This window comes from Bufo bufo, chromosome 10 (genome assembly GCF_905171765.1).
Source record: "Bufo bufo chromosome 10, aBufBuf1.1, whole genome shotgun sequence".
Lineage (NCBI taxonomy): Eukaryota > Metazoa > Chordata > Amphibia > Anura > Bufonidae > Bufo > Bufo bufo.
The window spans coordinates 82,302,052-82,328,935 of NC_053398.1; the positions used below are offsets into that span (position 1 = coordinate 82,302,052).

At 44.3% G+C, this 26,884-nt stretch overlaps 1 protein-coding gene across 2 annotated transcripts in view; it reads right to left on the reverse strand.

Moving 5' to 3' along the window:
- LOC120980842 (capping protein, Arp2/3 and myosin-I linker protein 3-like) overlaps positions 1–26,884 on the reverse strand; it is a 1,329,972-nt gene that overhangs the window by 43,339 nt on the left and 1,259,749 nt on the right. For both annotated transcript variants that reach the window (XM_040410169.1, XM_040410170.1), the window contains one exon: positions 3,624–3,695. In XM_040410169.1, coding sequence (XP_040266103.1) covers positions 3,624–3,695 — 72 coding nt within the window. The remainder of the gene's footprint in view (positions 1–3,623; positions 3,696–26,884) is intronic.

Below are 26,884 nucleotides of genomic sequence, written 5' to 3' on the forward strand. Positions count from 1 at the left end.
TTTTTGTTTCAAAACTGCTATTATTGTGCTAAAGTGAAATACATTAAAAAAAATATACATATTAGGTATCGCCACGTCTGTAACAACCAGCTCTATAAAAATATTACATGACCTAACCACTCAGGTGAACACCGTGGCTCTCATGACTATGACACACTAAAATATCATTATTTTGGTTTCAAAAATGCTAATATTGTGTAAAACTTAAATAAATAAGAAAAAGTAGACATATTAGGTATTGCCACGTGCGTAACGATCTGCTCTATAAAAAAGTCACATGACCTAATCCCTCAGGTAAACGCTGTAAAATTAAAAAATAAAAACGGTGCCAAAACAACCATTTTTTGTTACCTTGCCTCACAAAAAACGTAATATAGAGCAATAAAAAATCATATGTACCCCAAAATAGTACCAATAAAACTGGCACATTATCCCGTAGTTTCCAAAATGTGGTCACTTTTTTGAGTTTCTACTGTAGGGGTGCATCAGGGGGGCTTCAAATGGGACATGGTGTCAAAAAACGAGTCCAGCAAAATCTGCCTTCCAAAAACCATATGGCATTCCTTTCCTTCTGCGCCTTGCCGTGTGCCCATACAGCTGTTTACGACCACATATGAGGTGTTTCTGTAAACTACAGAATCAGAGCCATAAATATTGAGTTTTGTTTGGCTGTTAACCCTTGCTTTGTAACTGGAAAAAAAATATTAAAATGGAAAATCTGCCAAAAAAGTGAAATTTTGAAATTGTAACTCTATTTTCCATTAATTCTGGTGGAACACCTAAAGGGTTAACAAAGTTTGTAAAATCAGTTTTGAATACCTTGAGGGGTGTAGTTTCTAGAATGGGGTCACTTTTTTGGAGTTTCTACTCTAGGGGTGCATCAGGGAGGCTTCAAATGGGACATGGTGTCAAAAAACCAGTCCAGCAAAATCTGCCTTCCAAAAACCGTATGGCATTCCTTTCCTTCTGCGCCCTGCCGTGTGCCCATACAGTGGATTACGACCACATATGGGGTGTTTCTGTAAACTACAGAATCAGAGCCATAAATATAGAGTTTTGTTTGGCTGTTAACCCTTGCTTTGTAACTGGAAAAAAATTATTAAAATGGAAAATCTGCCAAAAAAGTTAAATTTTGAAATTGTATCTCTATTTTCCATTTATTCTTGTGGAACATCTAAAGGGTATTTTTGGGTGGTTTCTATTATGTAAGCCTCACAAAGTGACTTCAGACCTGAACTGGTCCTTGAAAAGTGAGTTTTTTTAAATTTCTGAAAAATTTCAAGATTTGCTTCTCAGCCTTGTAACATCCCCAAAAAATAAAATGTCATTCCCAAAATGATCCAAACATGAAGTAAACATATGGTAAATGTAAAGTAATAACTATTTTTGTAGGTATTACTATGTATTATAGAAGTAGAGAAATTGAAACTTGGAAATTTGATAATTTTTCCAAATTTTTGGCAAATTTGGTATTTTTTTATAAATAATATTTTTTTTTTTACTCCATTTTACCAGTGTCATATAGTACAATATGTGACGAAAAAACAATCTTAGAATGGCCTGGATAAGTCAAAGCGTTTTAAAGTTATCACCACATAAAGTGACACATGTCAGATTTGCAAAAAATGGCCTGGGCAGGAAGGTGAAAACAGGCCTGGGGTTGAAGGAGTTTTGAACACAGAAACACTGGGTATGAGGCAATTGCTTTACCACTGAGCTATCAGCTATGTGCTCATATAACACTGTAATGTGTTAGCTTACAGCATTTTAGGCACAGAGCTATAAGCTCAGCAATACACGTACTTTGGTTGTGTGATTTAGCATACAAATACATAGTATATCTATAACTCATTCTCACTTTGACCCTGACCTATAAAGAGCATAAGTCAAACTCAGATATGAGAGTCAGATGTGAGAGTCAGGTGTCATAATCAGGTGTCAGAATCAGGTGTCAGAGTCAGGTGTCAGGTGTCACATTGGCATTATTTTGATACTTGACTATGATATCTGACCATGTCCTAAAATGAACACTGTACATATGTTTTTCCTCAGATCGCCGATATCACAGTCATACACAGGGCAGGACAGAAAAAAGACTGGGCATATAAATAAGAATACAGATGGCTGGCTGCTGATCCTTGCCAGTACAAGAAGTGTGTTAAGTGATTTTAAATTCATACTTTGTCATCAAATAGTATCATTTCATAAAGGCTTATGGACTGTGGGATGGGGAGGTATTAATAGAGGGAAGGCTAGAGGGAAGGATATTTATGTTGCATGCGTGGGACTACAAGTCCCAGCTGTACAGTACAATGACATTGCAGATACACACAGGATATACCCCCTACCTGGTCTTGTGCAATGCTCTGCAGACACGTCTTCACAGCCAGCAGAACAGTACAGAGAAGAGTACTCCTCCAGTCTTTGTCAGCTCTGTGTCTGCAGAGTGAGGATCCTGTGCACAGCATTTATCTCTTCAGTGTCTGGAGAAGAGGAAACTCTGCAGCTGCTCAGTGCCTGAGGGAGAGCCTCCAATCCTGTGTTGCTTCTGGTAGAAGGGGTTAAACTTTGCTGAAGAATCCAGTGGGAGGGGAGACACAGGGCAGACAGCTCAGCCTGCAGATCGGGCAGTACAGGGGGCGTGGCTTGTAGCTGCAGCCATCACAGCCCACAGAGTCAGGAAAGAAGCTGACATCACAGGTCATGTGATGCTCAGCTAACTAGGAGAACAGGGCCACTGTACTTGAAGTAAGTGAATTGAAAACCCCTTACATTTGCTTAGTTAAAAACATACAAAAACCAAAAAAATTACTTGGACAACCCCTTTACCAAATCTTCAACAAATCCATGTGAGAAGTGGATAGTAAAGGGAGGTGAAGTATATTGGAAACATTCTGCTTCTCTTTATTAAAGGGTTATCTCATCTCGCTGTTACTAAGGCAAGATGAGACACTGTCCCGACTACCTCTAGGCCTGGAAAGACCAGTGCGCTCCGGCGCTGTGCTGTTTCAGTGGCTCTCATTGCCGTGCATGAGAGCTACAAACAGCGTAGCACAACAAGCTATGGTGTTTGAGTTAGGGCTCATTCAGACGGCCGTATGCTGTCCGCAAAAATACTGAATGCTATCCGTTTTTTTGCGGATCCGCAAAAAAACGGATCTGCAAAAAAACGGATAGCATTCAGTATTTTTGCGGACCCATAGACTTCAATGGGGCCATGTCCTGATTTTCACGGACAAGTATAGGACATGTTTCATTTTTTTTGCGGAACTGTGGAATAGAAAAGGGCCCCATAGAAGTGAATGGGTCAGCATCTAATCCGCAAAAAAACGGATCCGCATTTTTGCGGATAGCATACGGCCGTCTGAATGAGCCCTTAGAGATACAACATAGCTTGTGCTACGCTGTTTCAGTAGCTCTCATGCATGGCAATGAGAGCCACTGAAACAGCACAGCACCGGAGCACACCGGTCTTTGCCGGCCTGGAAGTGGTCGGGACTGTGTCTTATCGCACCTTAGTAACGGCGAGATGTGACAACCCCTTTAATTCACTTCAAATGTCAAAAAATGTTGGTAAATTTGATTAAAGATTGATCAGTCATTTATTTTACAATTCATTTTACCTCTTGAGATACAGTAGTAATTCCAGTAATGGTGTTTAGAAGTTGATTGTTTCTTAGGAGATAATTTTGAATCTGTTGAAGAAAATGGGATACTTATTTACTTCAAATAAATGTAAAGAAACCAGTGTGCATTCTCTGGTCCCTATATTCAGTAGGTACAGCAAATATAGGCAAAATACATAGTCAGAACCTTAACCCCCTTCTATCCTGGGCCAGCTTTTACCTTCCTGACCAGTCCCTTTTTTTGCAAACCTGAAGTGTCACTTTATACTTTTGGAACGCTTTTACTTATCCAAGCCATTCTGAGAAATGTTTTATCATGAAACATTGTACTTAATGTTAGTAGTGAATTTGAGTTGATATGTTTCATATTTATTTATTAAAAAAAATCCCAAATTTACAAAAAAAAAATTAAATTTACATTTCCCTGCTTGTAAGACCTCATAAAATAATTATTACCGTATTTTTTGCTTTATAAGATGCACTTTCCCCCCCCCCTCAAAGGTGGGGGAAACTGCAGTGCGACTTATAAAGAGAATGGTGCGCTGACACTGATACATCGCTGGCCACTATGCTGCACAGCGCGGCCTGCGATGTGTCAGCAGGGAGGGAGGAGGGGCTGGAGGCTGGCAATTGCACTCGCAGCGGGGGCCCGATGCAGTTACTGTACTCTTACACCGGGCCCCGCTCACAGCAGTCTTCATATCTAAACTGTAGTCATGTACTCCTTCATATCTGTAGTAGTACTCACTCAATCAAACTACCATAGCAGGCCGGCCGGCAGCGTAACGTCACTCACTCCTTCTCGTGCCCGCTCCGCCTGCTTCATTAATAAAGGAGCAGGCGTGTGATGGAGTGAGTGACGTTACGCTGCCGGCCAGCCTGCCTGCTACGGTAGTTTGATTGAGTACTACTACAGAGAATTGCACTTTAGTGAAACTGCATGATGCAGCTGTGATGCAGTTTTTGGAGCATTTTATCATGCTGTAGGGACTGCACAGTGTCCTGCTGAGACTGCCCAAAGAGCCCGCTATCTACCTGGCCCTGGTGCAATTTTTTGACTGCGGTGACAGTCACAGAAATGAAGTGCACATGATACTCATACAATGCGGAGGTGGCAAGAGGTTAACGATTACATGACTACAGTTTAGATATGAAGACTGCTGTAAGCAGGGCCAGGTATATTGGGGGTTACTATTTACACAGTGACACTATTATGGGGGGGATCTGTGGATGACATATATATAGCATAAGATGCTATATATGTGTCATCCACAGATGCCCCCATAACAGTGCGTCATTCACAGATGCCCCCATAACAAGGCGTCATTCACAGATGTCCCCATAACAGTGCTTCATACACAGATGCCCTAATAACAGTGCATCATCCACAGATGCTCCCATAACAGTGCGTCACCCACAGATCCCCCATAATAGTGTCATCCCCAGACCACCATAACAGTATGTCATGCACAGATGCCCCCATAACAGTGCATCATCCACAGACATCCTCCATAACAGTGTCATACACAGATCCCCCATAATGATGTCATCCACAGACCACCATTAGTTCAAAACCCACCAAAAGCACACCTTTTGGTTCAAAATATTTTATTTCTTATTTTCCTCCTCAAAAACCTAGGTGTGTCTTATCATCAGGTGCGTCTTATAAAGCGACAAAATACGGTACTTTACATTCCTCATATGTCTACTTTTTTTTTTTGTAAATGTAATTTTATATTTTTCGGATGTTAGCTTAAAATTGTAGATGCAATATTTAAAAAAAAAAAACTTTTAAGGGACCAGTTCAGTTATGAAGTCAATTTGAGGGCCTTATATAATAAAAAAAAACACACATAATTAAAGAATTCAAGGAAACTAGAGGAGAAATTTCAAAATGTCCCTTTTTTTGCAGACTTTCCATTTTAATCCATTTTTACTGTCATGGCAAGAGAAAACAGCCAAACAAAACTCAATATTTAATACCTTGGTTCTGCAATTTACAGAAATATTTAAGGATTCTATACTGACAGGGAGTGTTCCACAGGATTGGTGCATTCCAAATGTGGTGCCAATATTCAAAAATGGTCCGTAAACAGAGCTTGGAAACTACTGTGTTTCCCCGAAAATAAGCTCTAGCGCTATCTTGCAGGGTTTTTGGAGTAGGCTTAAAATATAAGCCCTATATACAGCCATATATTTTTTTTATATAAAGGGAAGGTGGGAGAATTGTGCAGGCTGCAGCAGCTCAGGAGCGCTCACTAAGGCCCCTTTCACACGAGCGAGTTTTCCACGCAGGTGCAATGCGTGACGTGTGAAAGAGGCCTAATGGCTCCTAAGCTGCCATGAAACCGTGGGCGGACAGGCAGCGCAGGCTTCAGGCTACATCACGGCACTAAGCAGCACCCGGAGGGAGGGCTGGCGGCTTCACTAAATGCTAAATTATGCCGGCAGCCCGCGCTTCCCTTCCCTTTTTACGTTGGGCGGGCTGGCGGCTTCTCTGTATGCCCTGTACTGCCGCCAGCCCGCCAGTTCTTACTTACATGAAGGAGGCAGCAGGAGGATCTTCTTCTCCTCTCTGCTGCCTGGAGGAGCTCCCTACATCTCTACCATGCCGTATCTGCTCTCCCTGGTACCGTAGAGTGCTGCCTAGGTCCCTTGGGTAAGGACAGCTCAGGGGCAATATACGGTACCAGAATGAAAAATGTGTGGCAAATATGACTATAACCCCCCTCATCCATAGGAATGCACTCATGTACTGCAGTATATGGGTGCATTCCTATGGATGAGGGGGTTATAGTCATATTTAATATAAACACTGTCCAGGGACTGTTCTGTAATTGGCATGTGTCCATATAAAATATGTTCATGGAGCCAAAATAAGCCCTACCCCAATAATGAGCCCTAACCCTTTTTTTCGGAGAGAAAAGTAATATAAGACCCTGTCTTATTTTTGGAGAAACACGGGTATAGGCCGGTAAGTTTAACATCCATCATGGGTAAACTATTTGAAGGTTTTCTAAGAGATGCTGTCTTGGAGCACCTCAATGAAAATAAGCAAATAACGCCATATCAGCATGGCTTCATGAGGGATCGGTCATGTCAAACTAATTTAATCAGTTTCTATGAGGAGGTAAGTTCTAGACTTGACAGCGGCGAATCAATGGATGTCGTATATCTGGACATTTGACACTGTACCGCATAAAAGGTTAGTGTATAAAATGAGAATGCTCAGACTGGGAGAAAATGTCTGCATGTGGGTAAGTAACTGGCTCAGTAATAGAAAACAGAGGGTGGTTATCAATGATACACACTCAGATTGGGTCACTGTCACTAGTGGAGTACCTGAGGGGTCAGTACTGGGCCCTATCCTCTTCAATATATTTATTAATGATCTTGTAGGAGGCTTGCACAGTAAAATATCATTTTTTGCAAATGACACTAAAATATGTAAAGTAATTGTCATGGAAGAGGACAGTATACTGCTATAGATAGATCTGGATAGATTGGAGGCTTCAGCAGAGAAGTGACAGATGAGGTTTAACACTGACAAATGTAAGGTTATGCACATGGGAAGGAATAATGCAAGTCACCCGTACATACTAAATGGTAAAACACTGGGTAACACTGACATGGAAAGGGACCTAGGAATTTTAGTGAACAGCAAACTAAGCTGTAAAAACCAGTGTCAGGCAGCTGCTGCCAAGGCCAATAAGATAATGGGTTGCATCAAAAGGTGCATAGATGCCCATGATGAGAACCTAGTCCTACCACTTTACAAATCACTAGTCAGACCACACATAGAGTACTGTGTACAGTTCTGGTCTCCTGAACAAGGCAGACCTAGCAGAGCTGGGCAACTAAAGAGGAGGGCAACTAAAGTAATAACTGGAATTAGGGAACTACAGTACCCTGAAAGATTATCAAAATTAGGGTTATTCACTTTAGAAAAAAGACGACTGAGGGGAGATCTAATTACTATGTATAAATATATGAGGGGTCAGTACAGAGATCTATCCCATCATCTATTTATCCCCAGGACTGTGACGAGGGGACATCCTCTGCGTCTGGAGGAAAGAATGTTTGTACACAAACATAGAAGAGGATTCTTTATGGTAAGAGCAGTGAGACTATGGAACTATCTGCCTGAGGAGGTGGTGATGGTGAGTTCACTGAAAGAGTTCAAGAGGGGCCTGGATGTATTTCTGGAGTGTAATAATATTACAGGCTATAGCTACTAGAGATGGGTTGTTGATCCAGGGAGTTATTCTGATTGCCTGATTGGTGTCGGGAAGGAATTTTTTTCCCCTTAAGTGGGGAAAATTGGCTCCTACCTCACAGTTTTTTTTTTGCCTTCCTCTGGATCAACTTGCAGGATAACAGGCCGAACTGGATGGACAAATGTCTTTTTTCGGGCTTATATACTATGTTACCCCATATGTGGTTGTAAACTGTTGCATGGGCGCACAGCAGGACTCAGAAGGGAAGGAGCGACATATGGATTTTAGAGGACAGATTTCACTTGGGATAATTTTCAGGTACCATTTCCCATCTGAAGACCCCCCAAAAAAACATTTTGGAAACTACAGCCCCAAGGAATATTTCAAGGGGTTTAGTGAACACTTTGGCCCAACAAGCTTTTCATAGAATTTAGAAACACTTGGCAGTAAAATTGAAAAATTATATATTTTACAAGAAAATGACTCTTTATGCCCAAACTTTTAATTTTCACAAGGGGTAACAGGAGAAAATGCACCCCATAATTTGTTATCCATTTTCTCCTGAATTTGGAAACATCCCCTACATACAGTGGCATGCAAAAGTTTGGGCACCCCCTGTCAAAATTACTGTTACTGTGAACAGTTAAGTAAGTAAATGATAAAAGGCATAAAGTTAAAAATGACACATTCCCTTTGTATCTTAAGCAAAAACTTTTTTTTTCATCTTTTACATTTTTCAAACAACAAAAAAGGAAAAGGGCGGCAGTAAAACTTTGGGCACCCTGCATGGTTAGTACTCAGTAGCACCCCCTTTGGCAAGTATCACAGCTTGTAAACGTTTTTTGTAGCCAGAAGAGATTATGTCAATTCTTGTTTGAGGGATTTTCATCCATTTTTCGTTGTAAAAGTCTTCCTGTTATGTGAGATTCCTGGGATGCTTTGCATGCATTGCATTTTTGAGGTTTAACCACAGATTTTAAAGATTTTAAATGCTGTTCAGATCAGGGGATCATGAGAGCCATGGTAAAACCCTCATCTTGCGCCTATTGAGGTAGTCTATTGTGAATTTTGAGCTGTGTTTAGGATCATTATCTATTTGTAGAAGCCATCCCCTTTTCAAGTTCAGCTTTTTTTAACAGTTGGTGTTATGTTTTCTTCCAGAATTTGCTACACAACCCCAAATAATGATTCATCCACCCCATGCTTAAAGAGGACCTTTCATTAGCATCAAGTATGTAAACTGAATATACATACATGGAGAGCGGCGCCCAGGGATCCCCCTGCACTTACTATTATCCCCGGGCGCCGCTCCGTTCTCCGGTTACAGGCTCCGGTAAAGTCATAGTTAGGCTCCACCCATTTGAGCCTGCCGGCGTCTCTTTCTCCGATGTTGTAGCGCTGGCAAATCGCAGCGCTCAGCTCTTAGCTCTTAGCCGGTACGGCATGTTTCCCGAGTCCTTAAGGACACATGACGCACCGGAGCGTCATGTGTTGTTCCGATCACCGCCGCCCGGCGGGCCGTGGGTGGGACAAGGTGCCTGCTCAAATCATTGAGCAGGCACCTCGGCTAAATGCGCGGGGGGGGGGGGGGGTCCCGAGACCCCCCCATGTCGGAGATCGCCGCAAACCGCAGGTCAATTCAGACCTGCGGTTTGCAGCTTTTTATGGTGCGGGCGGCGGTGCCATCGGGTCCCCATGGGGCTGTGGGGGGGACCCGATGGCATGGAAGGCAGCGCAATGCCTTCCGGAGGCATCTGCACTGCCTTCCGGTGAAGAGCCTGTGAGATCCAGCCCCCTTGATCTCACAGGCCCCGGAAGCTGTATGAGTAATACACACAGTATTACTCATACAGCCAATGCTTTCCAATCCAGAAGTTCAAGTCCCAAAGTGGGACAAAAAAGAAAGTGAAAAAAAAAAGTTGAAAAAAGAAAGTTTCCCCTCAAAAAATTTAAAGTTTCCAGTAAAAATAAACAAAAACGTAATTTTCCCCAAATAAAGTAAAAAAAAAATTGGTATAAAATAGGGGGGGGGGGGGAAAGTATGCATATTAGCTATCGCCGCACCGGTATCGACTGGCTCTATAAACATATCACATGACCTAACCCCTCAGATAAACACCGTAAAAAATAAAAACTGTGCTAAATAAACCATTTTTCTGTCACCTTACATCACAAAAAGTACAACAGCAAGCGATCAAAAAGGTGTTTGCCCACCAAAATAGTACCAATCTAACAGTCACCTCATCCCGCAAAAAATGAGCCTCTAACTGAAACAATCGCCCAAAAAATAAAAAAAAACTATGGCTCAGAGAATATGGAGACACTAAAACATCTTTTTTTTTTGTTTAAAAAAAGCTGTTATTGTGTAAAACTTACATAAATAAATAAAAAGTATACATATTTGGTATCGCCGGGTTCGTATCGACCGGCTCTTTAAAAATATCACATGACCTATCCTCTCAGATGAACACCGTAAAAAAGAAAAAATTAAAACTGTGCTAAATAAACAATTTTTTGTCATCTTACATAACAAAATGTGTAATAGCAAGCGATCAAAAAGTCATATGCACCCCAAAATAGTGCCAATCAAACCGTCATCTCATCCCGCAAAAAATGAGACCCTACCTAAGATAATCGCCCAAAAACTGAAAAAAAAACGATGGCTCTCAGAATATGGAGACACTAAAACATGATTTTTTTTTTGTTTCAAAAATTATATTATTGTGTAAAACTTGCATAAATAAAAAAAAGTATTCATATTAGGTATCGCCACGTCCGTATCGACCGGCTCTAAAAAAATATCACATGACCTAACCCCTCAGATGAACACCGTAAAAAATTGATAATAAAAACTGTGCTAAATTTAAAAAGATTTGTCACCTTAGATCACAAAAAGTGTAATAGCAAGCGATCGAAAAGTCACACGCACCCCAAAATAGTGCCAATAAAACCGTCATCTCATCCCGCAAAAATCATACCCTACCCAAGGTAATTGCCCAAAAGCTGAAAAAATAATAGCTCTCAGATTATGGAAACACTAAGACATGGGAACACAGGAAGAGGCCTGCATCGCATCGCTGACATGGAGGGAAGTATAAAAGTGTTTTTGTTTTTTTTAAATACCGGACTGTTACTTTACTGCCACGGGGGAGGGCTATTGGCGCCATGATACTGGCACATGGAGGGGGGAGGAGAGAGGCACTTGATACTGGCACATTAAGGGGCAGGGGGAGAGGATGGCACTATGATATTGGCACATGGGGGGGCAAGAAATGGACATGAATCATGAGGGGCAGAAATGTGAAATGATGGGGGGGCAAGGAATGGACATGAATAATGAGGGGCAGAAATGTTAAATTATGGGGGGGTGGGCAATAAATGGATATGAATCATGAGGGGCAGAAATGTGAAATGGTGGGGGGTCAAGAAATGGACATGAATCATGAGGGGCAGAAATGTGAAATGATGGGGGGGCAACATTTATTATGTCTGCTAACAGCTAACAGGAGACTGACACAAGAGCTCTTAAAGTGGTTGGCCACCATAAGTATAAAAACAAATAAAGTGCCCCAGACAATAACTAAACCCAAGAGGAATTTGCATAATGACAGATATACTGTATATATATATAATTTTTCTACTGCATTTAGCATAGCATGCTCCCAGTAATGAGCGGCTGTGGGTGGAGCAGCTGCAAAGTGAAAGTAAAAATCCCAGCATGCATCACAGCAAGGATCTTCAGAGCAGTGATCACATGACATCCCTGGCCAACTGTGATACCATAGTAACAACAGCACCATGGGTGTAAATTCATCAGTGCTTTAGCATACCTCCCAACTTTAGAATAGAAGGAAGTGGGACACTATGTGCCTAAGGCTACTTTCACACTCGTGTTTTTTGCGGATCAGTCATGGATCTGCAAAAACGGTTCCGTTACCATAATATAACCGCATGCATCCGTCATGAATGGATCCATTTGTATTATGTCTTCTATAACCATGACGGATCCGTCTTGAACACCATTGAAAGTCAATCGGGGATGGATCAGTTTTCTATTGTGCCAGAGAAAACCGATCCGTCCCCATTGACTTACATTGTGTGTCAGGATGTATCCGTTTTGCTTCGCACCGCATGGCGGACAGAAAAACGCTGCAGGCAGCGTTTTGGTGTCAGCCTCCAAAGAGGAATGGTGACTGATCGGAAGCAAACTGATGCATTCTGAGGGGATCCATTTCCATTCAGAATGCATTAGGGCAAAACTGATCCATTTTGGACATACCTCCCCGTACCAGGACCGCCACAGAAATCCGGGACTGTCCTGCCGGATACTAGTAGGAGGTATGGCTTTAGGCCTCATGTACATGACCATAGCCTGCCTGTGCCTGTATTGTGGCCCGCGAACAGGGGGTCCGCAATATACAGGCATCAGCCGTGTGTGCACCGTATCAAGTGAATTGGTCTGAAATCCGAAAGATACAGTGTGGTGCAGAATGGAATCACAGATCGGAAACCTATGGAAACCTATGGAGTGCATCCATGGCTTTTCTGTCCATGCCTCCACACCGCAAAAAAGTACTGTCGGATGCATATTGCAGACCCCATTTAAGTCAATGGGTTCACGTCTGCAGACTGTTTAGGGGAGGGGGATCTGTGGATGGCACTGTTTAGGGGAGAGGGATCTGTGGATGGCACTATTTAGGGGAGGGGGGTCTGTGGATGGCACTATTTAGGGGAGGGGGATCTGTGGATGGCACTGTTTAGGGGAGAGGGATCTGTGGATGGCACTGTTTAGGAGAGAGGGATCTGTGGATGGCACTGTTTAGGGGAGGGGGATCTGTGTATGGCACTGTTTAGGGGAGGGGGGATCTGTTGATGGCACTGTTTAGGGCAGAGGGATCTGTGGATGGCACTATTTAGGGGAGGGGGGGTCTGTGGATGGCACTATTTAGGGGAGGGGGATCTGTGGATGGCACTGTTTAGGGGAGAGGGATCTGTGGATGGCACTATTTAGGGGAGGGGGGTCTGTGGATGGCACTATTTAGGGGAGGGGGATCTGTGGATGGCACTGTTTAGGGGAGAGGGATCTGTGGATGGCACTGTTTAGGGGAGAGGGATTTGTGGATGTCACTGTTTAGGGGAGGGGGATCTGTGAATGGCACTGTTTAGGGGAGGGGGGATCTGTTGATGGCACTGTTTAGGGGAGGAGGATCTGTGGATGGCACTGTTTAGGGGAGGGGGATCTGTGGATGGCACTATTTAGGGGAGGGGGATCTGTGGATGGCACTATTTAGGGGAGGGGGATCTGTGGATGGCACTATTTAGGGGAGGGGGATCTGTGGATGGCACTATTTAGGGGAGGGGGATCTGTAGATGGCACTATTTAGGGGAGAGGGATCTGTGGATGGCACTATTTACGGGAGGGGGATCTGTGTACGGCACTATTTAGGGGAGGGGGGATCTGTTGATGGCACTATTTAGGGGAGGGGGATCTGTGGACGGCACTGTTTAGGGGAGAGGGATCTGTGGATGGCACTATTTAAGGGAGGGGGATCTGTGGATGGCACTATTTAGGGGAGGGGGATCTGTGGATGGCACTATTTAGGGGAGGGGGATCTGTGGATGGCACTGTTTAGGGGAGAGAGATCTGTGGATGGCACTGTTTAGGGGAGAGGGATCTGTGGATGGCACTGTTTAGGGGAGGGGGATCTGTGTATGGCACTGTTTAGGGGAGGGGGGATCTGTTGATGGCACTGTTTAGGGGAGGAGGATCTGTGGATGGCACTATTTAGGGAGGGGGATCTGTGGATGGCACTATTTAGGGGAGGGGGATCTGTGGATGGCACTATTTAGGGGAGGGGGACCTGTGGATGGCACTATTTAGGGGAGGGGGATCTGTGGATGGCACTATTTAGGGGAGGGGGATCTGTGGATGGCACTATTTAGGGGAGGGGGATCTGTGGATGGCACTATTTAGGGGAGAGGGATCTGTGGATGGCACTATTTAGGGGAGGGGGATCTGTGGATGGCACTATTTAGGGGAGGGGGATCTGTGGATGGCACTATTTAGGGGGAGGGGGATCTGTGGATGGCACGGGGGGGGGGGGGGGGACGGCTGGGCATCATTTTTTTTTGCTATGGGGCCCATGCATTTCTAGCTACGCCCCTGATCCATACTAAGTGTGACGTCACACGGAAGCAGCGTCCTCGTGGATCACCAGCCTGGGTTTCCCTCACGTGCACGAGTCACCGGCCGGGACCGCGCGCGTTTGTAAGAGGAAACCTGAAGATACAGCCGTCACTACCACCCTCTAATACAAGCACCAGGAAGATCGGGTAGGAGTTCTTAAAGCCAGCATAACAAAGGCAAGTTATTATATATATACATACTCCTCTCTATATATATAAATCTGAAAATATACTGGGACATTTTACTTATAGTAACTCTGATCACTATCTTGTAAGCTAAGGTGGACACAGTAACCACCTTATGCTTTACGTATTGAGACATTGATCACTAATTACTATCTTACACTGGATAGTCAGCGCGGTCTATTTATCATATTGTTTTTAATAAAATTAATAAAGTAATAAAATTAATAAAGTAAAAAAAGAAAAAAAACGCTCCTTTCCCCTTTTTTTATAATAAAGAAAAAAAAAACACATATTAGGTATAGATGCGTTCATAATGACCAGCTGTATGAATATATCACATGATCCACCCTGTCCGATAAACACCATAAAAAATAAATAAATATAAACTGTGTAAAAAAAAAGGCATTTTTGTCACCTTACATCACAAAAAGTGCAACACAAAGCGATCAAAAAGGCGTATGTCCCACAAAATGGTATCAATAAAACCGTCACCTCATCCCGCAAAAAATATATAGTTCTCAGAACATAGAGACACTAAAACATAATTTTTTTGTTTCAAAACTGCTATTATTGTACTAAAGTGAAATACATAAAAAAATATATACATATTAGGTATTGCCATGTCCGTAACAATCAGCTATATAAAAATATCACATAACCTAACCCCTCAGGTGAACACCGTAGTAAAAAAAAAATTACACATTACATCACAAAAATTGCAACAGCAAGTGATCAAAAAGGCTTATGCCCCCAAAATAGTACCAATCAAACTGTCACTTCATCCTGCAAAAAATAAGACCCTACCTAAGAGAATCGGTCAAAAAATAAAAAAGCTATCACTCTCAGACAATAGAGACACTAAAATATGATTATTTTTTGCTTCAAAACTGCTATTATTGTGCTAAAGTCAAATAAATAAATAAAAAGTATACATATTAGGTATCGCCACATCTGTAACAACCAGCTCTATAAAAATATCACATGACCTAACCCCTCAGGTGAACACCGTAAAAAAATTAAAATTAAAACTTTGTAAAAAAAAAAATGTTTTGTCACCTTACATCACAAAATTTGCAACACCAAGCGATTAAAAAGGCATATACCCCCCAAAAAAGTACCATTCAAACCGTCACTTCATCCCTCAAAAAAATGAGTCCTTACCTAAGACTATTGGTCAAAAAATAAAAAAAGCTATAGCTCTCAGACTATGGATACACTAAAATATCATTATTTCGGTTTCAGAAATGCTATTATTGTGTTTAACTTAAATAAATAAGAAAAAGTAGACATATTAGGTATTGCCACGTCCGTAACGATCTGCTCTATAAAAAAGTCACATGACCTAATCCCTCAGGTAAATGCTGTAAAAATAAATAAAAACTGCGCCAAAACAACAAATTTTTTGGTCACCTTGCCCCATAAAGTGTAATAATGAATGATCAAAAAAATCATATGTACCCAAAAATGGTACTGATAAAAACGTCAACTCTTCCTGCAAAAAACGAGCCCCTGCACAAGATGATCGGCAGAAAAAAAAAATGGAGATACAAAAACCACATTTTTGTTTTAAAAAATTCTTTATTATGTAAAACTAAAACAAACATCATAGAAAGTAGACATATTTGACATCATTGCATCTGTAACAACCTGTTCTATAAAAATAGCGTGTGATCTAACCTGTCAGATCAATGTTAAAAATAAAAAATAAAAACTGTTCCAAAACATCCATTTTTTCGTTACCTTGCCTCACAAAAAACGTAATATAGAGCAATTAAATATCATATGTACCCCAAAATAGTACCAATAAAACTGGCATCTTATCCCATAGTTTCCAAAATGTGGTCACTTTTTTGAGTTTCTACTGTAGGGGTGCATCATGGGGACTTCAAATGGGACATGGCATCTAAAAATCAGTTCAGCTAAATCTGCCATCCAAAAACCATATGGCGTTCCTTTCCTACTGCACCCTGCCGTGTGCCCGTACAGCAGTTTACGATCACATGTGGGGTATTACTGTAAGGCCTCTTTCACACGGCCGTTTTTTTTTTCCGTTTTGCGGGCCGTTTTTTGCGGGCCGTATACGGTCCGTATACGGAACCATTGATTTCAATGGTTCCGCAAAAAAAAGGAATGTACTCCGTATGCATTCCGTTTCCGTATTTCCGTTTTTCCGTTCCGTTTTAACATAGAACATGTCCTATATTTGGCCGCAAATCACGTTCCGTGGCTCCATTAAAGTCTATGGGTCCGCAAAAAAACGGAATGCATACGGAAGTGCATCCGTATGTCTTCCGTATCCGTTTGGTTTTTTCGGATCCATCTATTGAAAATGTTATGCCCAGCCCAATTTTTTCTATGAAATTACTGTATACTGTATTTGCCATACGGAAAAATGGAACGGAAAAACGGAACGGAAACGGAAACACAACGGAAACAAAAAACGGAACAACGGATCCGTTTAAAACGGACCGCAAAACACTGAAAAAGACATACTGTCGTGTGAAAGAGGCCTAAACTGCAGAATCAGGGTAATAAATATTGAGTTTTATATATATAAGATATCGCACTAGGAAAAATGGGCACCAATAGGTGCTCCTGTAAAATTGAGACCACTCTCTCAATAAAGTGAAAAATAACAATATATTGGATACAGAGCACTCAAGAGACCGTGACCATGTGGTTGCAACAATTATATAGTTTTATTAATGATAAAACAAATAAATAAATACAATAAAATAAGAAATTTAGTCCAGTGTTATATAGTCAGAAATAATGAGTCACCTCACGTTATTATAAAATGACATATGCAATATAGTGGGTATTACAATAAATATGATCGCAATGTTCCAGCTATAGAAAAGTCCGTTAGGTATAAATTGTCATAGAGAGCAGACCTCAATACTATGACAAGCAAGTTATAATGTTCTTCAGTATCGCAATCACTGAAATGATCGATCCAATATTTATGTGCAGCCTTTGAAATAAATACCTGAGTATAGTAGAAATAGACCAGAAGTCAGATGTCCCACGCTTAGTTGCAGCGGCGTCCCGCCGAAACAGAAGTGGGTAGCGGCGTCCCGCTACTAGATTACTTGCAAGTAGAAGTTAAATTGTAATTGACCAAACCTTAAGATATGACCACTCTCCGAAATGTGCCTCTGTTCGTACAGCACTTGTGGAATCAGGAGATTGCAGACGGCTCTATATATCGTTGTTCAAGCCTATGGACCTCCGCTTTTGAATAGAAATTCCGCAGTAATAAAATGACGGAAGATTTCGTCGGTAAAGCTCCACCTCTGGTCTGTTAGTTGGTCGATCTTCGGTACTCTGGTCTTTCGGTACAAAGTTGAGGGGTGTCGCACCAGACGCGTTTCGGGGTCTAACTATCGAATGATCGCAGCTGGCAGGCTGTAGATGTACTCGTTTACCTCCCGATCCTGTGAACGCGCGCTCCTGTGTGCGCGCGTTCACAGGAAATCTCGCGTCTCGTGACAGGACGCGCCGATGCGTCCAGGAGGAACAGATCGACCGCCCGCAGGACGCAATCCTGCGTTAGGCGGTCCTGAGGCGGTTAATGAAGTATTTTTTCCCATGGTCAACCCCTTTAATCATGTTTTATATATATTGTGACACAGTAAAGGGAATTGTATGTGGAGGCAGGTATTTTCCTCCCAGTGTGTGCTGCTGGACTAATTAGCAGTCAGGTAAGGTCAAACACCGGACTGGATCACAGGTGCCGATCCGAGTTTTTGTTAGCACCTAGCTGCCTTTAAAAGACAGCTGGGATCAGCAGAGCGGATCTCTGTATTGGGATCTGAGGCTTGTGCCGGGGTTGAGGGCTGAGACCCATGTGAGGGGAAACAGGCCGACTAAAGCCTGCTGAGGCTGGCGTAAAGCAGAAATATTTTTGTTTCTTTCTTTTCGGGCTCTGTTGTATGTCCTGGATTACGGGACAAGATGGAGAAGATGATGAAGCAGCTGGTGCAGGCCAACCTAAGGCAACAACAGGCCATGGAGCAGCAGCAGGAGACTAACAGACAACTGCTAGAGGCTAATCAGCGACAGCAGGAAACTAACCAGCAGCTGCTGCAACACGTGATGGCCTTAGAGAAGACAGGAGTATCTCAGGGAGTCCACGATGCCCGGAAAGCGGTCCACATGGCGATCCCCAAGATGGCACAGACGGATTACGTTGAAACCTACCTGGCGGTGTTCGAGAAGGTGGCCGTGAGGGAGAGTCTACCCCGAGACCAGTGGGCTGAGGTCATCGCTCCGTTCCTGGCATCAGGACCCCAACAGGTTTACTTTGATTTACCGGACGAGCAAACGGCAAACTACTATAAGGTCAAGCGTGAGATCCTGGCGAGCCTGGGGGTAATTATATTGGTACGGGCCCAGCGGATGCATCAGTGGTTTAACCCGGCTGAGCCAGCCAGACCCCCGTATTATAATTTGCTGCATCTCTTGCAAAAATGGCTACCGCCTGACGTACTGAGTACCACTGCTATGCTGGACCGCATTGTAGCTGACAAATTCTGGAGGGCATTACCACCAAACCTCCAGCTCTGGGTTGGACAGACGTCTCCTACTAGTGCCCTGGAGATGGTGTACCTGGTCGAACGGTATGGGGCTACTAAGGAACTCCAGGGGGGAACTCTGGGGAAGGGTGTAACAAAATCTAGAAAATCCCTGCCCCAGGCCCGGTGGCCTGAGCTGAGAAAGACCGCACGGGATGTGCCCTTTGGGGATCGGAACCCGATAATCTGACTGTCCCCACCTGGTCGAGCCCATGGACGTAAACTTTGGGTATCGACAGTCATGGTATGCCAGAAGGGTCGGTGCATCAGACACTCCAGAAACTCTCAATAAAGAAACTTTTGTGTCAGGTGGTGGTGGGAGTCACTCCCATGGTGGCTCTGCTGGACTCAGGGAGTCGGGTGACCCTTGTGAGGGCTTCCCTGGTGCAACCCACCGAGTTTACAGACCAGAAAGTCAGGGTGCTCAGCATACATGAAGATTTAAAACAGTACCCCACTGCTCTGGTGTCCCTAAGCAAGTGTGCCGGCAGACGGATCCATGGGGTGGCTGTAACCACCAGCATGCACTATAAAGTGATACTAGGAAGAGACTTTCTGTTGTTCCCAGCCCTGTGGCCGGCCGTTGTACATACTGATCCCCGGGAGATAGGGAAAGCTCCAGTAGCAAGGCCTGGACCAGTTGAGGTGTTAGAACATAGGAAACCCAAGACGGAGGGGCCCACGGTAGGTCCAGTGGCTGAGGGGGGAGACAACCCCACGGAATAGGATAGGTAGGGAGCATAGGAAGATAGCTCAGCAAGGCCAGAATCGGGCCTATAATCGAGCTTCTGGGGACCGTACCTGTAGCCGGGTAAATCCGGTTTTGTTTTTTGGGCCTCCTGTCGACAGTAAGTTCCTCACTAGGTGGCAGGGGCCCTACAAAACATCTGAGAAAGTTGGAGACGCAAATTACAAGTTACGCCAGCCAGGTCGGCAAAAGCTGAGGCAGGTCTAGCATGTCAATTTACTAAAACCTTGGAAGGTTAGGGAGACCTGTACTGAGAACAGCCCGCGGCCTGTTTATCTAGGGGAAGCGGCTGCCACAGAAAAGATTACTGACAGCCTTTTCTGCTAAACAGACTCAGGGGGCCAGGGAGTTCGTTAGTCGGAAAACACGGATGTGTTCTCTGAACGCCCTTCCGTAACCCACCGTGATATTGTCACTGAGCCCCAGGTAAAACTCTGGTTAAAGCCATACTGGGTGCCCGTGGCTCGGCGACAAGACATCTCTAAAGGAGCGATACTGCGTTGGCCGCGGCCTGTCACACCTGGACAAATAAAGGAAGTCCCGGGTCACCAGATGGCTCTTGTCACTGCAGAACTTTGAGTTCACGGTGGAGCACAGAGCAGGCCGGTTGCAGGGAAAAGCGGAGGCACTGTTTATGCATGTGTTCACCCCCTCAAGGTTGAACAAAGGGGTGGGGGGGGGGATGTGACACAGTAAAGGGAATTGTATGTGGAGGCAGGTATTTTCCTCCTAGTGTGTGCAGCTGGACTAATTAGAAGTCAGGTAAAGTCACCGGACTGGATCGTAGGTGCCGGTCCGGGTTTTTGTTAGCACCTAGCTGCCTTTAAAAGACAGCTGGGATCAGCAGAGGGGATCTGAGGCTTGTGCCAGGGTGGAGGGCTGAGACCCATGTGAGTGGAAACAGCCAGACTAAAGCCTGCTGATAGACTCTTGTTGGCAGAACAGGCCGCATGGTGTGAACTGACACCAATACGGCAAGGTGACTTTTTTGCTTGAAAGTGTTTTTTTGGTTCTGTGAACTTTCTAACGTGTGAATAAAGACTGAACTTTTGGTTTACAAACTGGTTGGTGCCTCTATACTGCGTCCGCTTATGCTGCTTACCAGAGCGAATCCCCACAATATAAATCAGTATAAATTATGTTTTACTACTTGTACAATGTTTTTATGTTACTCATGCTCCATGTTTTATCTATATGAACAAACATTTATATGAATCATGTTTTATTTATATGTATTGTGTTTACTTTCATACACAAATATTAGGACCACATATATATAGCTTTTCTATTTATATTTTTATGTATGTTATAGATGGAAACATCAATAATTAATTATATATATATATACACTGCTCAAAAAAATAAAGGGAACATTTAAACAACACAATGTAACTCCAAGTCAATCACACTTCTGTGAAATCAAACTGTCCACTTAGGAAGCAACACTGAGTGACAATCAATTTCACATGCTGTTGTGCAAATGGGATAGACAACAGGTGGAAATTATAGGCAATTAGCAAGACACCCCCAATAAAGGAGTGGTTCTGCAGGTGGTGAACACAGACCACTTCTCAGTTCCTATGCTTCCTGGCTGATGTTTTGGTCACTTTTGAATGCTGGCGGTGCTTTCACTCTAGTAGTAGCATGAGACGAGTCTACAACCCACACAAGTGGCTCAGGTAGTGCAGCTTATCCACGATGGCACATCAATGCGAGCTGTGGCAAGAAGGTTTGTTGTGTCTGTCAGCGTAGTGTCCAGAGCATGGAGGCGCTACCAGGAGACAGGCCAGTACATCAGGAGACGTGGAGGAGGCCGTAGGAGGGCAACAACCCAGCAGCAGGACCGCTACCTCCGCCTTTGTGCAAGGAGGAACAGGAGGAGCACTGCCAGAGCCCTGCAAAATGACCTCCAGCAGGCCACAAATGTGCATGTGTCTGCTCAAACGGTCAGAAACAGACTCCATGAGGGTGATATGAGGGCCCGACATCCACAGGTGGGGGTTGTGCTTACATCCCAAAACAGTGCAGGACGTTAGGCATTTGCCAGAGAACACCAAGATTGGCAAATTCGCCACTGGCGTCCTGTGCTCTTCACAGATGAAAGCAGGTTCACACTGAGCACATGTGACAGACGTGACAGAGTCTTGAGACGCCATGGAGAACGTTCTGCTGCCTGCAACATCCTCCAGCATGACCGGTTTGGCCTTGGGTCAGTAATGGTGTGGGGTGGCATTTCTTTGGAGGGCCGCACAGCCCTCCATGTGCTCGCCAGAGGTAGCCTGACTGCCATTAGGTGCAGAGATGAGATCCTCAGACCCCTTGTGAGACCATATGCTGGTGCGGTTGGCCCTGGGTTCCTCCTAATGCAAGACAATGCTAGACCTCATGTGGCTGGAGTGTGTCAGCAGTTCCTGCAAGACGAAGGCATTGATGCTATGGACTAGCCCGCCCGTTCCCCAGACCTGACCCCAGACCCCTGCCACCAATTGGATTCAGGTCTGGGGAACGGGCGGGCCAGTCCATAGCATCAATGCCTTCGTCTTGCAGGAACTGATGACACACTCCAGCCACATGAGGTCTAGCATTGTCTTGCATTAGGAGGAACCCAGGGCCAACCGCACCAGCATATGGTCTCACAAGGGGTCTGAGGATCTCATCTCGGTACCTAATGGCAGTCAGGCTACCTCTTGCAGGCACATGGAGGGCTGTGCGGCCCTCCAAAGAAATGCCACCCCACACCATTACTGACCCAATGCCAAACCGGTCATGCTGGAGGATGTTGCAAGCAGCAGAACGTTCTCCATGGCGTCTCCAGACTCTGTCACGTCTGTCACATGTGCTCAGTGTGAACCTGCTTTCATCTGTGAAGAGCAAAGGGCGCCAGTGGCGAATTTGCCAATCTTGGTGTTCTCTGGCAAATGCCAAACTTCCTGCACGGTGTTGGGCTGTAAGCACAACCCCCACCTGTGGACGTCGGGCCCTCATATCACCCTCATGGAGTCTGTTTCTGACCGTTTGAGCAGACACATGCACATTTGTGGCCTGCTGGAGGTCATTTTGCAGGGCTCTGGCAGTGCTCCTCCTGTTCCTCCTTGCACAAAGGCGGAGGTAGCGGTCCTGCTGCTGGGATGTTGGCCTCCTACGGCGTCTCCTGATGTACTGGCCTGTCTCCTGGTAGCGCCTCCATGCTCTGGACACTACACTGACAGACACAGCAAACCTTCTTGCCACAGCTCGCATTGATGTGCCATCCTGGATAAGCTCTGATATTTACATTTGGCCACTAGGACCATAGGTGTCCCTGAGCTTACACGTGTTAATAATAATAGTAAAATATAACATTTATTACTTGTCCCTAAAATTGGCTTGTTTCGAACTCTACAATTAAAATTATCAGCAAAGCCTGCCTGCCTTGTATTTGTAATGGCAACAATGTGTCTGCTTATAAACTTTGTCCACTGGATGGCACTATACACATGTAGCTATGTCTCTCATTGCTTGCTCAATTGCGGCAGCTCTCTGTACTAATGTTGTACGCTGTTAAACCCACAGCGTGCTACTTGCTACTGTGATTGCCTTCCCGGACTATGCTCCTCTCATGAATATATCTAACAGACGTAATTGCAGGCCAGGCTACTGCTGGCTAAAACACTGGTATCACTAGCTGCACATTTGTAGCCTGCTGAAGGTCATTTTGCAGGGCTCTGGCAGTGCTCCTCCTGTTCCTCCTTGCACAAAGGCGGAGGTAGCGGTCCTGCTGCTGGGTTGTTGCCCTCCTACGGCCTCCTCCACGTCTCCTGATGTACTGGCCTGTCTCCTGGTAGCGCCTCCATGCTCTGGACACTACGCTGACAGACACAGCAAACCTTCTTGCCACAGCTCGCATTGATGTGCCATCCTGGATAAGCTGCACTACCTGAGCCACTTGTGTGGGTTGTAGACTCTGTCTCATGCTACCACTAGAGTGAAAGCACCGCCAGCATTCAAAAGTGACCAAAACATCAGCCAGGAAGCATAGGAACTGAGAAGTGGAATGTGGTTACCACCTGCAGAACCACTCCTTTATTGGGGGTGTCTTGCTAATTGCCTATAATTTCCACCTGTTGTCTATCCCATTTGCACAACAGCATGTGAAATTGATTGTCACTCAGTGTTGCTTCCTAAGTGGACAGTTTGATTTCACAGAAGTGTGATTGACTTGGAGTTACATTGTGTTGTTTAAGTGTTCCCTTTATTTTTTTGAGCAGTGTATATATATTCTGATTTCTTGCGGATATATTCCAAACAACTACCTGTCACCTTCCAGATCTGAGGTTTAGTCCTTACTCAATTATCCACTCTTCTTTTGAAACACTGTACTATATGATTTCTGTCATCTGACAATTGCCTTTTAGACTTGTAGGAAAATCCAGCACAGGTCATTAAAATCCATGGATTTTAATGACCCGTGCTGGATTTTCCTACAAGTTCAAAGTGGTTGTGATCCAAACCTATCCAGGCACGGCGTGTATCCTTACTTCAGGTGAACTGGAGCTCTTGCAGGGGCATAACTATAGGGGAAGCGGCTGCTTTGAGGCCCTGACCCCGAAGGGGCCCATCCAGGTGGAGGAGGACTAAAAGATTTTGTCAGGGCCCCCTCAACAGTATTACGCAATGAAATTATATACAGTGACAGTATAGACAGCGTATAAAACAGATGGAACAGCTGCCGGTCCTGGTCTGAGAGAGCGATCTTTACTAGCCACAGAAATGGGGGCGGCATGAAAGGAAGGGGTTGCAAAAAAATTACTGGGGGAGGGGGGCCCCATTCAAAAATATGCTGTGGGGTCCAGTCATTTCTAGCTATGCCACTGCTCTTGTTTTGTGTTGAATTGCCTTTTATACTTGAGTAAGGGGCCATGCACACCGAAACGCTTCGTCAATAAAAGATCAATACTTCATCAATGCCCCAGTTTGTGTCTCATGCCTACTGACTATCTATCCAGAGATGTGGCAGATACCATACTGCTACAATTCTTCTCCCCACTTGGCCACTGCCATTGGGGTTCTGGATGGCATCAGCTGCACCGACCTTCCACCACTATAAAGCATTCACTTGAGTTGTGCCCAGTCACGCACAACAAATAGGTGAGCAGACTACATACCCCACCAGGGTTCTTGCACCTGTACATACTTATCCTATGAGCGCCTTCTCCTATATATCATTCCCTCAGTGCCAGTGTAGAAGCAGATCAGTTGTTTTTTTTTACTAAACTTATTAACAACATGTTAACATCACAGACGGGCAGCCATTTTACAGATCACTACAGCCACACAATGACATCATTACTGTGATGACCACAATAAAAAAATCATGATTCCACCTCTAGTCCTATTTACTTATCACATGAATGTGTCTTGTGTGCTGACCTAGCACATGTGTCATGTTAGGCCATGGATGCATTACATAGGACTGATACATGCGCTATACCATTCTTCTTCATATAGGGGTCAACTATCTGATATAAGAAAGGTACTGTATGTATGCAGAATATTAAATACGTGTATATTAGAAAATTATATGTATTTCCTATTATATAAACAAATAAGTTATAAAATAAAAATCGGAACACCCGTTTAAGTTACAGATGCAGTACGCAGGCCTGCAGGGTATAGCGATGTGAGGTCACGGTTACTTAGGCAAACGAGGGTTGCTATGGGTTACTCACAGTTTGTAGGGAGACCCTGGGCAGCATACAGCAGTGATGAAGAGGCTGGCACAGAAGTCCTCTGGGGCACTCTCTGTATATAGGGACCAGGACTGATGGTGGATGAGGTGCCCTGGATGTTGCAGATGTTTAATGTGCCTAGAGCAAGGTCCCTTTAAGATTCGTGACGCCAGTGCCTGTAACGGTGGCACATCGATTTATAGTTGTAATAAGTGAGGAACACAGTGTGGTGGTGAACCAAACTTTTCTTTACTTGAAACAGTTAACTTTGTACAATTTGATTTCAGTTCCACTTTGCAGCAGTGATAAATAGCAGGCTTTACATGTCAATGGCAGGTGTTAAGTTCTTTGCAAGATACTCAGAGGGTACAATCAGCACTCACAGACCAGGCTGCACTATACTTCAGATATCCTGGCTGTCTGTATTCCCAAGGCCCGTATGCCCTAATGCTGGCTTTAATCCTTGGTAGAAATCCTCCTCAGGTATATATCACTTGCTCCACATTAATGATCCTTCTGCCCTTCAGCTTACTTGTTTAGCTGGAAAAACGATGGCTCTGCTCTGCTCTGGTTAAGGAACTTGGTTTCTCCCAGGAGGCAAACTCTTCTCTTGGGGTGAATCTTCTGAGCTAACAGAGGCTCAGGGACTTCAGGCAGGCTAGCATGCACTACTAGCCACCTGGTATGCACTAATCTTTCCTGTCTGGGCCTAGCTATATATACTAAGTGCTTACTAGCTCCCTCTAGTGTATAGGAGGCTGAACTACCCTCTAATAGGCCTGCTACCCAGATATCACAGGGAAAATGAACATAAAACATCACATTAATACAATAGACATATTAACCCTTGTGTAGTGCCCACCTTTACCTAGTGGGACACTACATACAACACTGCTGTGATGTTGCCCGTCCTCGGCGCAACATGAGGGGCCCGCCCAGCTGGAAACTGCAACCTGAAAGACAGAACGAAAAACAGGCATATACAGCAATCACCACTTTAGCAATATAAATATATCAAACAGTTCCACTGGAAAGTGCAGTGAAAAGGGGCGTCGTTCTCTTCTCTCTGGATAGTATAAGGGAACAGGGGGCGCTGACCTGGTACAGCGTGTCAAGGATAACCAGGATAGTCCATAATGATAGAAAATGTAAATATAGTTCCTGGAGGCTCAAAGAACAAAATGAGTCCGTACCCGGGTTTTGTAAATAATTAAACAGGGGTTTCCCGGGAGGGGCTACCTTGGCCCATAATGTAGTCCCCAAATCTCACAGGTGGGTGCCCCTTAGTGGACCGCGTGGGCCTTCTTACTGGCGGAGATTCTTCCTGGCTTGATTCAGGAGGGCTGGAGGAGTCCACAGGCTCTGGAGCTCTTTCAGGTACACACTGGGACAGGTCATCCTGAGGTGGAGGACTAGCAGGAGCTGAAGTGGGTTCATCCTGGGGTTGAGAACAAGCAGGAACTGTAGCTGGTACTACCAAGTTCAACCAAGGTGTGAAGAACCAATGAAGTGGCTCTTTATCGTGTATCAGGTTCTCAACAGCCTGCATAGGATCAGCAGGTTGGGCTGGCAACTCGGGCTCAGGAGATTCCGGCTCAATGTCCTCTGCTGCAATTTCTCCTTCTATGCAGGGTTT